At 48.7% G+C, this 16,179-nt stretch overlaps 1 protein-coding gene across 1 annotated transcript; it reads left to right on the top strand.

The window, feature by feature from the left end:
• Positions 1-4,293: 4,293 nt before the first annotated feature.
• On the top strand, positions 4,294-5,793 carry LOC139582307 (ribosome-binding protein 1-like). The gene has a single exon (XM_071412302.1). It carries the CDS (start codon positions 4,294-4,296, stop codon positions 5,791-5,793), a length of 1,500 nt encoding a protein of 499 aa, XP_071268403.1.
• The last annotated feature ends 10,386 nt before the right edge of the window (positions 5,794-16,179 follow it).

The raw sequence follows: 16,179 nt of genomic DNA, 5'->3' as shown, positions 1-16,179 counted from the left end.
CTGTTTCCAAAACGTATATAAGATCTCTGCATTAGAACAACATCTCTGTTTCCAAAACGTATATAAGATCTCTGCATTAGAACGACATCTCTGTTTCCAAAACGTATATAAGATCTCTGCATTAGAACGACATCTCTGTTTCCAAAACGTATATAAGATCTCTGCATTAGAACGACATCTCTGTTTCCAAAACGTATATAAGATCTCTGCATTAGAACGACATCTCTGTTTCCAAAACTTATTTGAGATCTCTGCATTAGAACGACATCTCTGTTTCCAAAACGTATATAAGATCTCTGCATTAGAACGACATCTCTGTTTCCAAAACGTATTTAAGATCTCTGCATTAGAACGACATCTCTGTTTCCAAAACGTATATAAGATCTCTGCATTAGAACGACATCTGTGTTTCCAAAACGTATATAAGATCTCTGCATTAGATCGACATCTCTGTTTCCAAAACGTATATAAGATCTCTGCATTAGATCGACATCTCTGTTTCCAAAACGTATATAAGATCTCTGCATTAGAACGACATCTCTGTTTCCAAAAGGTATATAAGATCTCTGCATTAGATCGACATCTCTGTTTCCAAAACGTATATAAGATCTCTGCATTAGAACGACATCTCTGTTTCCAAAACGTATATAAGATCTCTGCATTAGAACGACATCTCTGTTTCCAAAACGTATATAAGATCTCTGCATTAGAACGAGATCTCGGTTTCTGTTTCCGTTTTAGGACAAGCTGGCGAGGCTTCTCTCTCAGACCACTGCCAGACAGTCCTAGCTAAATTCCTAGCTTGAGACTGTTAATTGTTACCCAGAAAATAATTTGGTATTGAGATGAAAACAGCTGTGTTGGATCTTTAAGATGATTGGGTTACCCTTCTTTTACGGTCAACTCACAGTATTCGCTTCAAACACCTTTGTGAGGCATTGGTCAAATCACTGTGTTTTTAGATATGTGTATAGCTACAATCCAGCTGTTTGTTTTTTTGTTGTTGAATGAATTGACTCCAATTAAGATTTTTTTGTTGGGGTTCGCAATACGATCAACAAAGCAGCCGTCGGCGTATGGTCAGAGTTCAGTGAATACCTACTGTATTTCTCAAGTGTGTATTTCTCAAGTGTGACAATCGAATTCGTTGACATTTATGGTGACAGATCATCTCATCAAAGTCTTGGCTAATATCTCTGTCACCAGCAGTGGTTAAAGCCCCGTCTTCAATTACACAATATTGTCGCTCAATTTCAGATTTGACCGACCCCCTCGCTCCCATTTCTTTTAACAATACCAGTTAAATAACGACGGGGTTGGTTCCGCTTCCCAACGCGATTACACGCCCCTCCGTTCTAAAGGTTCCACCCTATGATCACGATGAATCTCTCCCCCAGATCCACATTATACCCACCTTTGAACCACATCGTTCCCTTTAGCACTGTGACACCAATCCATCCCCCTTTTATAAAGCCACGTGAACTTTTATCCAGACAGCAAGATCCCTGGATCAAATTCTTCAACATGATGGAGAATTTCTGGAGCCAGTAGATCTTTTATACGACGGAGAGATGGGTTGCGTACCAAAACGGCATACTATATAGTGTACTACTGACCCGAGCCCTATGGGTAGTAGTGCGGTACATAGACTATAGGGTGCTATTTGGGATGCAGGCAATGGACTTCCAACGAGGTGGGGTGTTTTTTTTTTGGGGGGGGGGGGGGGGGGTTCTGCAGAAACAGGAGAGAGACAGTTTTCCCAGCAGTGGGCCTGGTTGTAGTTGTACATGGCTGTACGGTATGCTATGACCATACCTGCTGCTGGGAGAGGATTGGAGGAAAAGCTCTGACAGAGCAGTGAGACAGATTGATTATGCTGTATGTGTCTTTGTGATGAAACCCACCCTGGTTTATAATATCCATCACCGTGTCTGAATCACAAATGGCACTCTATTCCCTTATAGACCATAGAGGCCTGGTCAAAAGTAATCTACTATATAAGGAATAGGGGCCATTTTGGGACACATCCTGTTACTGGAGTCCAATCAGGACAGGGAGATATCTGGGGCTATCCATCTGGAGGTTAACACCAAGGAGCTGTTCTGTTATCGGGAGCTATCCATCTGGAGGTCAACACCAAGGAGCTGTTCTGTTATCTGGAGCTATCCATCTGGAGATCTACACCAAGGAGCTGTTCTGTTATCGGGAGCTATCCATCTGGAGGTCAACACCAAGGACCTGTTCTGTTATCTGGAGCTATCCATCTGGAGGTCAACACCAAGGAGCTGTTCTGTTACTGTCATCTGGAGCTATCCATCTGGAGGTCAACACCAAGGAGCTGTTCTGTTACTGTTATCTGGAGCTATCCATCTTGAGGTCAACACCAAGGAATTGTTCTGTTACCTGGAGCTATCCATCTGGAGGTCAACACCACGGAGCTGTTCTGTTACTGTCATCTGGAGCTATCCATCTGGAGGTCAACACCAAGGAGCTGTTCTGTTACTGTTATCTGGAGCTATCCATCTGGAGGTCAACACCAAGGAGCTGTTCTGTTACTGTCATCTGGAGCTATCCATCTGGAGGTCAACACCAAGGAGCTGGTCTGTTACTGTTATCTGGAGCTATCCATCTGGAGGTCAACACCAAGGAGCTGTTCTGTTACTGTTATCTGGAGCTATCCATCTGGAGGTCAACACCAAGGAGCTGTTCTGTTACTGTTATCTGGAGCTATCCATCTGGAGGTCAACACCAAGGAGCTGGTCTGTTACCTGGAGCCATCCATCTGGAGGTCAACACCAAGGAGCTGTTCTGTTACTGTTATCTGGAGCTATCCATCTGGAGGTCAACACCAAGGAGCTGTTCTGTTACTGTTACCTGGAGCTATCCATCTTGAGGTCAACACCAAGGAGCTGTTCTGTTACCTGGAGCAATCCATCTGGAGGTCAACACTAAGGAGCTGTTCTGTTACTGTTACCTGGAGTGATCCATCTGGAGGTCAACACCAAGGAGCTCGTCTATTACTTGTTGGCGATACAGCAAGAATTCTCTCCTCCTGAACCTCCTTTTCTTGACCCCATCTTCGTTCTTTAGTCCACGGTCTACTCTCTCTACTCCCTCGTCCTCCTTTAGTCCACGGTCTTCTCTCTCTACTCCCTCCGTCCTCCTTTAGTCCACGGTCTTCTCGCTTTACTCCCTCGTCCTCCTTTAGTCCACGGTCTTCTCTCTCTACTCCCTCGTCCTCCTTTAGTCCACGGTCTACTCTCTCTACTCCCTCGTCCTTCTTTAGTCCACGGTCTTCTCTCTCTACTCCCTCGTCCTTCTTTAGTCCACGGTCTTCTCTCTCTACTCCCTCGTCCTTCTTTAGTCCACGGTCTACTCTCTCTACTCCCTCGTCCTCCTTTAGTCCATGGTCTACTCTCTCTACTCCCTTGTCCTCCTTTAGTCCACGGTCTTCTCTCTCTACTCCCTCGTCCTCCTTTAGTCCACGGTCTTCTCTCTCTACTCCCTCGTACTTCTTTAGTCCACGGTCTTCTCTCTCTACTCTCTTCCTTCTCCTTTAGTCCACGGTCTTCTCTCTCTACTCCCTCGTCCTTCTTTAGTCCATGGTCTTCTCTCTCTACTCTCTTCCTTCTCCTTTAGTCCATGGTCTACTCTCTCTACTCTCTTCCTTCTCCTTTAGTCCATGGTCTACTCTCTCTACCTCCTCCGTCCTCCTTTAGTCCCTCCATGTCTGTCTGTCTGCGTGTTTTTCCTCCCTGTCTGTCTGCCTCCTCAGCAGCCCTTCTTGAAACCCAAACAGACAGACAGTCTTAATTGGTGTTCCAGACTGCAGGAAACTGGACAAGAATATTAGCATAATTTTTTCAGCGGAGAGAGGAAATTGTTAAAACATGTGAAAGGACTAGAGGGGAGCAAAGAGCTCTCTGGGGTTCACCTAAAATGGCACCCTATTCCCTATATAGTGCACAACTTTAGACCAGAAACTTATGGGCATCTCAACATCTCCTCTAATACCTTTGGGCCCTGGTCAAAAGTAGTACAGTAAATAGGGAAACGAGTGCTATTTCGGATGCAGTCTTGCTGTTAGCCCTCTGGTTGCCTGGCTCTTGGGTGCCAACCTGCGCTGACCGTGCCAGGAGGGAGAGAGGGAATATTGGGGAAAGACAGCAGAGGAGGAAACGACAGAGGAGGAGGAAAAAATGGAGGGGGTAACAACAGAGCAAGAAAAGAGGAGGGGGGGACGACAGAGGAGGAAGGAGGGGGGAATGACAGGAGGAGGGAAAGAAGGGGGGAATGACAGGAGGAGGAAAAGGAGGGGGGAATGACAGGGGAGGGAAAGGAGGGGGGAACGACAGGAGGAGGGAAAGTAGGGGGGAACGACAGGACGAGGGAAAGACAGGAGGAGGGGAAAGACAGGAGGAAGGAAGGAGGGTGGAACGACAGGAGGAGGAAGGAAGGAGGGGGGAACGACAGGGGAGGAAGGAAGGAGGGGGAACGACAGGAGGAGGGAAAGGAGGGGGGAACGAAAGGAGGAGGGAAAGGAGGGGGAACGACAGGGGAGGAAGGAAGGAGGGGGGAACAACAGGAGGAGGGAAAGGAGGGGGGAACGAAAGGAGGAGGGAAAGGAGGGGGGAACGACAGGAGGAGGGAAAGGAGGGGGAACGACAGGAGGAGGGAAAGGAGGGGGAACGACAGGGGAGGAAGGAAGGAGGGGGGAACGACAGGAGGAGGGAAAGGAGGGGGGAACGAAAGGAGGAGGGAAAGGAGGGGGGAACGACAGGAGGAGGGAAAGGAGGGGGGAACGAAAGGAGGAGGGAAAGGATGGGGGAACGACAGAAGGAGGGGGAACGACAGGAGGAGGGAAAGGAGGGGGAACGACAGGAGGAGGGAAAGGATGGGGGAACGACAGAAGGAGGGGGAACGACAGGAGGAGGGAAAGGATGGGGGAACGACAGGAGGAGGGAAAGGAGGGGGAACGACAGGAGGAGGGAAAGGAGGGGGGAACGAAAGGAGGAGGGAAAGGATGGGGGAACGACAGGAGGAGGGAAAGGAGGGGGAACGACAGGAGGAGGGAAAGGAGGGGGGAACGAAAGGAGGAGGGAAAGGATGGGGGAACGACAGGAGGAGGGAAAGGAGGGGGAACGACAGGAGGAGGGAAAGGAGGGGGAACGACAGGAGGAGGGAAAGGAGGGGGGAACGAAAGGAGGAGGGAAAGGATGGGGGAACGACAGGAGGAGGGAAAGGAGGGGGAACGACAGGAGGAGGGAAAGGAGGGGGAACGACAGGAGGAGGGAAAGGAGGGGGGAACGAAAGGAGGAGGGAAAGGATGGGGGAACGACAGGAGGAGGGAAAGGAGGGGGAACGACAGGAGGAGGGAACGGAGGGGGGAACGAAAGCAGGAGGGAAAGGATGGGGGAACGACAGGAGGAGGGAAAGGAGGGGGAACGACAGGAGGAGGGAAAGGAGGGGGAACGACAGGAGGAGGGAAAGGAGGGGGGAACGAAAGGAGGAGGGAAAGGATGGGGGAACGACAGGAGGAGGGAAAGGATGGGGGAACGACAGGAGGAGGGAAAGGAGGGGGAACGACAGGAGGAGGGAAAGGAGGGGGGAACGAAAGGAGGAGGGAAAGGATGGGGGAACGACAGGAGGAGGGAAAGGAGGGGGAACGACAGGAGGAGGGAAAGGAGGGGGGAACGACAGGAGGGGGGAATGATAGGAGGAGGAAGGAAAAGGTCTCTCGGGATGATCTTATCTCTGTCTCACACCACTCAGAGAGAGTCAGAGAGGACCTGACAACCCATAGCCCACGCCCCACTATCACATGAAACCCGGTTTCACATGAACCCCAGTATCACATGAACCCTGTATCACATGAACCCCAGTATCACATGAACCCCGGTATCACATGAACCCCGGTATCACATGAGCACCGGTATCACATGAACCCCGGTATCACATGAACCCTGTATCACATGAACCCCGGTATCACATGAACCACGGTATCATATGAACCCCAGTATCACATGAACCCCAGTATCACATGAACCCCAGTATCACATGAACCCCAGTAGCACATGAACCTCGGTATCACATGAACCCCAGTATCACATGAACCCCTGTATCACATGAACCTGGGTATCACATGAACCCCAATATCACATGGACCCCAGTATCACATGAACCCCAGTATCACATGAACCCCTGTATCACATGAACCCTGGTATCACATGAACCCCTGTATCACAAGAACCCCAGTATCACATGAACCTCGGTATCACATGAACCCCGGTATCACATGAACCCTGGTATCACATGAACCCCGGTATCACATGAACCTCGGTATCACATGAACCCCAGTATCACATGGACCCCAGTATCACATGAACCCCAGTATCACATGAACCCCTGTATCACATGAACCCTGGTATCACATGAACCCTGGTATCACATGAACCCCTGTATCACATGAACCCCGGTATCACATGAACCCCGGTATCACATGAACCCCGGTATCACATGAACCCCGTATTCACATGAACCCCGGTATCACATGAACCCCAGTATCACATGAACCCCAGTATCACATGAACCCCAGTATCACATGAACCCCGGTATCACATGAACTCCGGTATCACATGAACCCCGGTATCACATGAACCCCGGTATCACATGAACCCCGGTATCACATGAACCCCGGTATCACATGAGCACCGTATTCACATGAACCCCGGTATCACATGAACCCCGGTATCACATGAACCCCGGTATCACATGAGCACCGTATTCACATGAACCCCGGTATCACATGAACCCCGGTATCACCATGTAAGAGATTACTGCTCTAATAACACTGACCGTAGCATAAGGAGTATCTGATTATCTGTGCTGTTCATACTCTATGTTGTGATAGTGGCCAGTTTAACCGTAGTATTGGGAGAGTACACAGCCTTATGGTTCTACATCCCAGAACGGTGTGGTTTTGAGACACAGATCAATCCCACGATACTGGGCTGTCTATCTCTGTACCTAATTAGCCTTCTGGGTCTGTGAGAAATAGGCATAGCTGCTGTTGAAGAAACGGTCTACTGCATGTTAATGATGGTCTGAAGACGATATAGGATTATATATTTTGGTAGAATGGCACTCTGCAGTAGGAGTCAGGTGGGACTGAGACAGGGAGGCAGGTGGACTGAGACAGGGAGGCAGGTGGACTGAGACAGGGAGGCAGGTGGACTGAGACAGGGAGGCAGGTGGACTGAGACAGGGAGGCAGGTGGACTGAGACAGGGAGGCAGGTGGACTGAGACAGGGAGGCAGGTGGACTGAGACAGGGAGGCAGGTGGACTGAGACAGGGAGGCAGGTGGACTGAGACAGGGAGGCAGGTGGACTGAGACAGGGAGGCAGGTGGACTGAGACAGGGAGGCAGGTGGACTGAGACAGGGAGGCAGGTGGACTGAGACAGGGAGGCAGGTGGACTGAGGGAGTTGGACTGAGTGGTGGGCATCAGGCCCCACAGCTGATCTAGCTGGTTAATTAAAGCTCTATGTCTTTTCCACATCCTGGTCAGTTTAAAGGCCCTCGTTGAAGATGGTCACCGCTACGACGCAGATACACATCACGTGTGTGTGTGTGTGTGTGTGTGTGCGTGTGTGTAAGTACGTGCATAAGTGTATGTGTGTGTAAGTTGTATGTTTCTGTGTGTGTGTTCTCCAGATTACATGAGAAGTCTGTTTACAGGGATGCCAGCTGCACACAGACAGACACAGAGAATTCTGTCACCTTGTTACGTGGTCTGGAAGGTGAATGAATATGTCTATTTATGGAGGAAATCAGCGAATGAGCCTAGATGTTGAATGTACACGAGCCCAGGGAGACAGCAGCTTTACCTTGGTCCAGGGAGACAGCAGCTTTACCTTGGTCCAGGGAGACAGCAGCTTTACCTTGGTCCAGGGAGACAGCAGCTTTACCTTGGTCCATAGAGACGGCAGCTTTACCTTGGTCCATAGAGACGGCAGCTTTACCTTGGACCTGGGAGACAGCAGCCAGACAGCAGCTTTACCTTGGTCCATAGAGACGGCAGCGTTACCTTGGACCTGGGAGACAGAAGCCAGACAGCAGCTTTACCTTGGTCCATAGAGACGGCAGCGTTACCTTGGACCTGGGAGACAGCAGCCAGACAGCAGCTTTACCTTGGTCCAGGGAGACAGCAGCTTTACCTTGGTCCAGGGAGACAGCAGCTTTACCTTGGTCCAGGGAGACAGCAGCTTTACCTTGGTCTTGGGAGACGGCAGCTTTACCTTGGTCCATAGAGACGGCAGCTTTACCTTGGTCCAGGGAGACGGCAGCTGTACCTTGGTCCTGGGAGACAGCAGCTTTACCTTGGTCCAGGGAGACAGCAGCTTTACCTTGGTCCAGGGAGACGGCAGCTGTACCTTGGTCCTGGGAGACAGCAGCTTTACCTTGGTCCATAGAGACGGCAGCGTTACCTTGTTCCAGGGAGACAGCAGCTTTACCTTGGTCCAGGGAGACTGCAGCCTTGCCTTGGTCCAGGGAGACAGCAGCTTTACCTTGGTCCATAGAGACACCAGCCTTACCTTGGTCCAGGGAGACGGCAGCGTTACCTTGGTCCAGGGAGACGGCAGCTTTTCCTTGGTCCAGGGAGACAGCAGCCAGACAGCAGCTTTACCTTGGTCCAGGGAGACAGCAGCTTTACCTTGGTCCAGGGAGACAGCAGCGTTACCTTGGTCCAGGGAGACAGCAGCTTTACCTTGGTCCAGGGAGACAGCAGCGTTACCTTGGTCCAGGGAGACAGCAGCTTTACCTTGGTCCAGGGAGACAGCAGCTTTACCTTGGTCCAGGGAGACAGCAGCGTTACCTTGGTCCAGGGAGACAGCAGCTTTACCTTGGTCCAGGGAGACACCAGCCTTACCTTGGTCCAGGGAGACACCAGCCTTACTTTGGTCCAGGGAGACAGCAGCGTTACCTTGGTCCAGGGAGACACCAGCCTTACCTTGGTCCAGGGAGACAGCAGCTTTACCTTGGTCCAGGGGCAGCTCTCTCTCTCTTGACCTCTGGGTCTATGAGTCCAAGCGGATAATGTTTTGTTCAGATGGTGACAAAACATAAATATGTACAGAAAGTAAAAATACCAAAGGCATGCTCCAAACAAATGACTCCAAAACAAACAAAAGGCCTCATGGCCAGTAAACAAACCCACAGCCTGTTTTAAGCTGTCACTCTGACTGATCACCACTCTACCTGGCTGCACCTGATGTGCTTATCAAGGCTTAGCTCAGCACCTGGTCAAGGTTGCTGCTGCCCCCTGGGGGATGGAGTGTGGAAGTATATCCTGGACAGTGTGTCTTGTCTCTGTCCTAAACACTAACTTTGTCCCCCGTATCATCAAACGTACAACAATCATTATATGATGCTTTTGATTATGTAAATTATACATGCGAATGACTGATCTATCTCATCGCTCCAGAGTGAATAGATAATCATTCATTACTTCCTGTTGTCACGTAATTGTCTGACGTCTGAGGCTGTTTTTAATAAAGTGATATTAAAAAAAAACACGTGTTGTTTTAGGGACGAGTAATTCATTCTAATTAAGTCAAGTCACGAGTAAATAAACACATGATTAAACACGCACACACACACACGCACACACAAACATTAAACAGCAGCTCTATTCGAATATAATATCATTATTGATAATTTTGTAGATACCACAGGGATGTTTTTCAACAAGGTCACAAGCAATATAACACACACACACACACACACACACACACACACACACACACACACACACACACACACACACACACACACACACACACACACACACACACACACACACACACACACACACACACACACACACACACACACACACACACACACACACACACACACACACACACACACAGTAGCAGACAGGCTAGATGTTTGATGTCAGTATGCTTGGGTTTATGTCTCTGTGTTTGTGTCTCTCTCCTTGTGTGTGATGACAGAACCAACCACAGCCACTCTCGTCATCCTGCCACAGAGAGGACTGCCAGCCACTCCCGTCATCCTGCCACAGAGTGGACAGCCAGCCACTCCCGTCATCCTGCCACAGAGAGGACAGGCTGCCACTCTCGTCATCCTGCCCCAGAGAGGACAGCCTGCCACTCTCGTCATCCTGCCACAGAGAGGACAGCCAGCCACTCCCGTCATCCTGCCACAGAGTGGACAGCCAGCCACTCCCGTCATCCTGCCACAGAGAGGACAGCCTGCCACTCTCGTCATCGTGCCCCAGAGAGGACAGCCTGCCACTCTCGTCTTCCTGCCCCAGAGAGGACAGCCAGCCACTCCCGTCATCCTGCCACAGAGAGGACAGCCTGCCACTCTCGTCATCCTGCCCCAGAGAGGACAGCCAGCCACTCTCGTCATCCTGCCACAGAGAGGACAGCCAGCCACTCCCGTCATCCTGCCCCAGAGAGGACAGCCAGCCACTCCCGTCATCCTGCCACAGAGTGGACAGCCAGCCACTCCCGTCATCCTGCCACAGAGAGGACAGCCTGCCACTCTCGTCATCGTGCCCCAGAGAGGACAGCCTGCCACTCTCGTCTTCCTGCCCCAGAGAGGACAGCCAGCCACTCCCGTCATCCTGCCACAGAGAGGACAGCCTGCCACTCTCGTCATCCTGCCCCAGAGAGGACAGCCAGCCACTCTCGTCATCCTGCCACAGAGAGGACAGCCAGCCACTCCCGTCATCCTGCCCCAGAGAGGACAGCCAGCCACTCCCGTCATCCTGCCACAGAGAGGACAGCCAGCCACTCCCATCATCCTGCCCCAGAGAGGACAGCCAGCCACTCCCATCATCCTGCCACAGAGAGGACAGCCAGCCACTCTCTCCCAGACTGCAGTTGTAACTCTATCACCTGGTCTGTCATCTACATCCTAGCGGGAAGGAAGTCTGTCATCTACAGCCTAGCAGGAAGGAAGTCTGTCATCTACAGCCTAGCAGGAAGGAAGTCTGTCATCTACAGCCTAGCAGGAAGGAAGTCTGTCATCTACAGCCTAGCAGGAAGGAAGTCTGTCATCTACAGCCTAGCAGGAAGGAAGTCTGTCATCTACAGCCTAGCAGGAAGGAAGTCTGTCATCTACAGCCTAGCAGGAAGTATGTTACAGGACGCTCACTCACTGTCTTTGTCTCTTTTCACACTGTGGGCTAGCCAAACAGCAGAGTACTCAGGCTGTCCCACGGGTCAGCTCCCTCTCAACCCCCAAGGTGCTTTGATCTGACGGGGCGGAGAGAGGGGGGTCTGAGAGCAATGGGCTTTGTAGACTGGAGGGGTGTGTTGGACGTTCGAGGGTAGGAGGGGGTTTTCTGTGGTTTAGTAGGGTGGAATGAGGGTTCTGAGGTGTGTGTGTGTGTGTGTGTTCTGAGGTGTGTGTGTTTGTGTGAGGTGTGTGTGTGTGTGTGAGGTGTGTGTGTGTGTGTGTGTGTGTGTGTGTGTGTGTGTGTGTGTGTGTGTGTGTGTGTGTGTGTGTGTGTGTGTGTGTGTTCTGAGGGATAGGGAGGAGGTCAGCCAGGGGTTCTGAGGAGGAGGGCTGGGGGTTGGTTGAGGTTAAAGGTCAAGGAGGGTTGAAGGTCAAATGCCCTCCTGTCTGTTCTCCTGTCATTATAAGGGGCTTCTGCTACTGTTAACACACACACACACACACACACACACACACACACACACACACACACACACACACACACACACACACACACACACACACACACACACACACACACACACACACACACACACACACACACACACACACACACACACACACACACACACACACACACACAGTTTGACTGATCAGTTGTGTGACAGGAGCCATTTTAATGAAGATGGACCAGCTTGATAGATCTTGATTTGTCCCGGCTGGCCGACGACTGACAACTCATTCAAGCACACAATGGGAAGTACCAAGAATCCCAAACGGCACCCTATTCATTATGAAGTGTAGACACTATGGGCCCCGGTCAAAAGTAGTACACTGTAGAGAAGGTGCCATATGGGACTCAGCCTTAAAGAGGAGTCCTACTCTTGAAAGAAGTAGCCAAAAAGTACAATCACCTTTGCCATAACCTTGTAGCTGCTTCAAGACTTACTCTTGGCAGACATTTTCTTTTCACATCAAAACGACTTACTCTTGGCAGACATTTTCTTTTCTCATCACAACGACAGAAGAGAAGAAGAGGGGAGAAGGTAATCTAGGCTGTGGGTTTACTCAACTGTAATGTGTCTGGTCCATAATACCTCCGAAAGTGTGTGTTTCTCTCCAACCTGGTCTCAGAGCATTTTGTATTATTCTGTACGTAAATCCGAGACACTCAATTAGGTAAGATATGTTATGTTTCGTATGGAATGTATTAATTTGTGGATGTCCATCAACCAATTTTGTATGATAGGTTACTTATTACAAAATGCACAATATGTTAACATATTCCAAAATATTGGATATGTTTCTAGTTCTAGCTTGGTGGCAAATGTTAGCTAGGTTAAGGGTTAGCTACAAGGAAGGGTTAGCTAATCCGGATTTACAAGTCAAATTGTATTGGTCACATACACATATTTATCAGATGTTATTGCGGGTGTGGCGAAATGCTTGTGTTCCTAGCTCCAACAGTGCAGTAATATCTAACAATACACAACAATACACACTAATCTAAAAGTAAAATAATGGAATTTTAGAAATATATAAATATTAGATCGAGCAATGTTGGAGTGGTATTGACTAAAATACGGTAGAATATAGTACAGTATTTACATATGAGATGAGTAAAGCAGTGGGAAAACATGATCAAAGTTACATTTACTATGTTACGTCTAGTCTATGAGACCAGGCTGTTCTCCCACCTCCATGTGGGTGCATCTGCCCCATTACCTACAGATGGTGACACACAAACACACACACACAGAGAGATATACGCGCACACACACACACACACACACACACACACACACGCACGCACACACACACACACTTCCCTAACCTTTAACCCTAACCCCTAACCTTTAAGCCTAACTCCTAACTCCTAATTCTAACCCCAACACTAACCCTAACCCCTAACCTTTAACCCTAACCCCTAACCTTTAAGCCTAACTCCTAATTCTAACCCCAACACTAACCTTAACCCCTAACCTTAAAGCCTAACTCCTAACTCCTAATTCTAACCCCAACACTAACCCTAACCCCTAACCTTTAAGCCTAACTCCTAACTCCTAACCCCTAACCTTAAAATAGCCTTTTTACAAAATGCTCTCACTTCTCTAAATTTTAGTTGGTTTACTATCTGGACTTCTGGTTCTCACAAGTATAGTAAAACATGTACGCACGCACGCACGCACGCACGCACGCACGCACGCACGCACGCACGCACGCACGCACGCACGCACACACACACACACACACACACACACACACACACACACACACAAACACACACCAGTGGAAGCTGCTGAGGGGAGGACGGCTCATAATAATGTCTGGAACGGAGCAAACGGAATGGCATCAAACACATGGAAACCATGGAAACCATGTAATACTATTGTCTGACGTATTTGATACCATTCCACTCATTCCCCTTCAGCCATTACCACGAGCCCGTCCTCCCCAATTCAGGCGCCACCAACCTCTCGTGACACACACAGATCCGTCAGCTCTAGTCCAGCCTAGTCCAGCCCATCTTTTTCTGAAGGCACAGTAATTAACACGCCATCTGATACACTATTAGGTCCGGAAGGCTCTCCAAGGACAGGCTCACAGGTAATCCATCCCAGTATGCTAACTAGCCTAGCGTCTCTGTCAGTAACGGTGACCTGAGCCCACAGAGACGGCACACACATCGGCACCCTATTCCGTAAATAGTGCACTGTGTAGGGTGCAAAATGGGACGCAGTCCTGAAGTCTTTGGAGTTTTTTTTGTGGGGGTGGGAGAATGGAGTCAACCGTTTCTAGCCATGGTTGAAGAGGAGTCAGTCCTCACCCATTAGGTGGTTCGGAAACCTAATTCGAGAAAACACTAGTCTAGAAGAAACTACTGACGACTCAAGTATGTTCTCTCTCGTTGTTTATTCTCAACCTGGAAACCAGTATTTGATTGAATAGAGGTACTTGGTTACTTTGTGATGCGTCACTGTGGAAACTGGGGCTCAGTTATATATATATATACTGTTATTAAGACGTGAGGACTTGCCTGGTTGGCACACATCCCCACCATGACTTAGGCCCTGTCCCCAAATGGCACTCTATTCCCTATATAGTGCACTACTTTTGACCAGATCCCTATGGGCCCTTGTCAAAAGTAGTGCACTATACAGGGAATAGGGTGCCATTGGGAATTTAGATTTAGACTTGTCGTTATGATGAGTAACGTTGATGACTAAGTACTGTGATCTGGGATTAAAGGTAGCTAATGGATCTGAATTTCTCCCCAGTCTGAAAGGACAGTTTCCAACAACTCTTGAGTTTTGTCTCCACATACAATTTATACAGGTGAGAATAATGGTCAGCCGCCATTTTTCAAATGTAGCGTGATAGCATGTTCGTCGACAAGATTCTCTGGCGCAGTCAGAAGCAGTAAGACTTCTCCAAACTCTAATTCACCTGTAAGCGATGGTACTTTGTCATCCCATGTTTTTATTTTAAGAACAAATTCTTATTTTCAGGGGCAGAACAACAGATTTTTACCTTGTCAGCTCGGGGATTTGATCTTGCAACCTTTCAGGTCCAACGCTCTAACCACTAGGCTACCTGCCTCATCTAAACACTAGTCTACCCCACCTCCTCTAACCACTAGCCATGGTTGAAACCACCTGCCGCCCCAATTTAAATAAAATATGAAGCTACATGACTGTAATACCTAATGAAGACTAAATGTCAGAAAATGTACATTCATAAGAACACTTTCAACCTACTACTGACTGCTACTAACCTTTTAATTCATAATATATTTCTGATTGAAAATGCTCATATTAACTCTCGTTTTGACCAAGAGTTTGACTACCTCTTCATAAAATGTACAGTTCCTTTGTTGTTCCGGTTGTAGACTTAAAAACGTGGTCCACTTCAAAAGCAATAAACAAAGTGAGAAACTTTATCTCAATTAAAATCCTCCCTTTATGCCCGCTATTTCTCAGACATCACGTTCTACACATGATACCCATGAAATCTCTTTGCTGCTGCCCCAAATGGCACCCTTTATAGTGCCCTACTTTTGACCAGAGCTGACAGGGTTTTCATAAAGTTCTGGTCAAAAGTAGTGCACTACATAGAGAATAGGGTGCCATTTGGGGGACTCGGTGCTCTGTGTTCTGAAGTGGTCACAAGGATTTTAAACCCTCTTAAAACAACACCAGTTGGATCTAGAGACCTGGTGCTTTAGCTGCTTGGAGGTGTCCGTCAGAGCCTCTGACAGTCCGTTTTCTACCAGGAGGTGAAAGGTCATGTCGGCTTGTCAAAATAAGACCGATGGCTCGGTAAGAAATATTTTCTGATGTTTATCTGGGCTTTCAGTATGATCCGGAACGTTTCAAACATGCAATCGGGTTGATTGGAATGACTGACCTTGGAAAACAATATTAATGATTTGAGAATTTCAATGCCGTTTGCATTAAGGCACCTTGTTCAGTTCGTACAATTTTAGGTTAGTTCATTAGAGACCACTGTGTGTCGAGTTTCTTATATGGACTTTTATTGCAGGTAAGACTTTGTGTTTTGGCTGTTTGGGTGTATTGCAAATTCAGATTCCTCTCTGACAACGTTCATGTAACCATCCCCTCTACATGTAACCATCTACATGTAACCATCCCCTCTACATGTAACCATCCCCTCTACATGTAACCATCCCCTCTACATGTAACCATCTCCTCTACATGTAACCATCCCCTCTACATGTAACCATCCCCTCTTCATGTAACCATCCCCTCTACATGTAACCATCCCCTCTACATGTAACCATCCCCTCTTCATGTAACCATCCCCTCTACATGTAACCATCCCCTCTAGATGTAACCATCCTCTCTAGATGTAACCATCCCCTCTACATGTAACCATCCCATCTACATGTAACCATCTACATGTAACCATCCCCTCTATATGTAACCATCCCCTCTACATGTAACCATC

The sequence above is a fragment of the Salvelinus alpinus genome, chromosome 8 (assembly GCF_045679555.1).
Source record: "Salvelinus alpinus chromosome 8, SLU_Salpinus.1, whole genome shotgun sequence".
Classification (NCBI taxonomy): Eukaryota; Metazoa; Chordata; class Actinopteri; order Salmoniformes; family Salmonidae; genus Salvelinus; species Salvelinus alpinus.
Note: the sequence above shows the minus strand (reverse complement) of the source record. Positions and strands in the feature narration are given on the sequence as shown.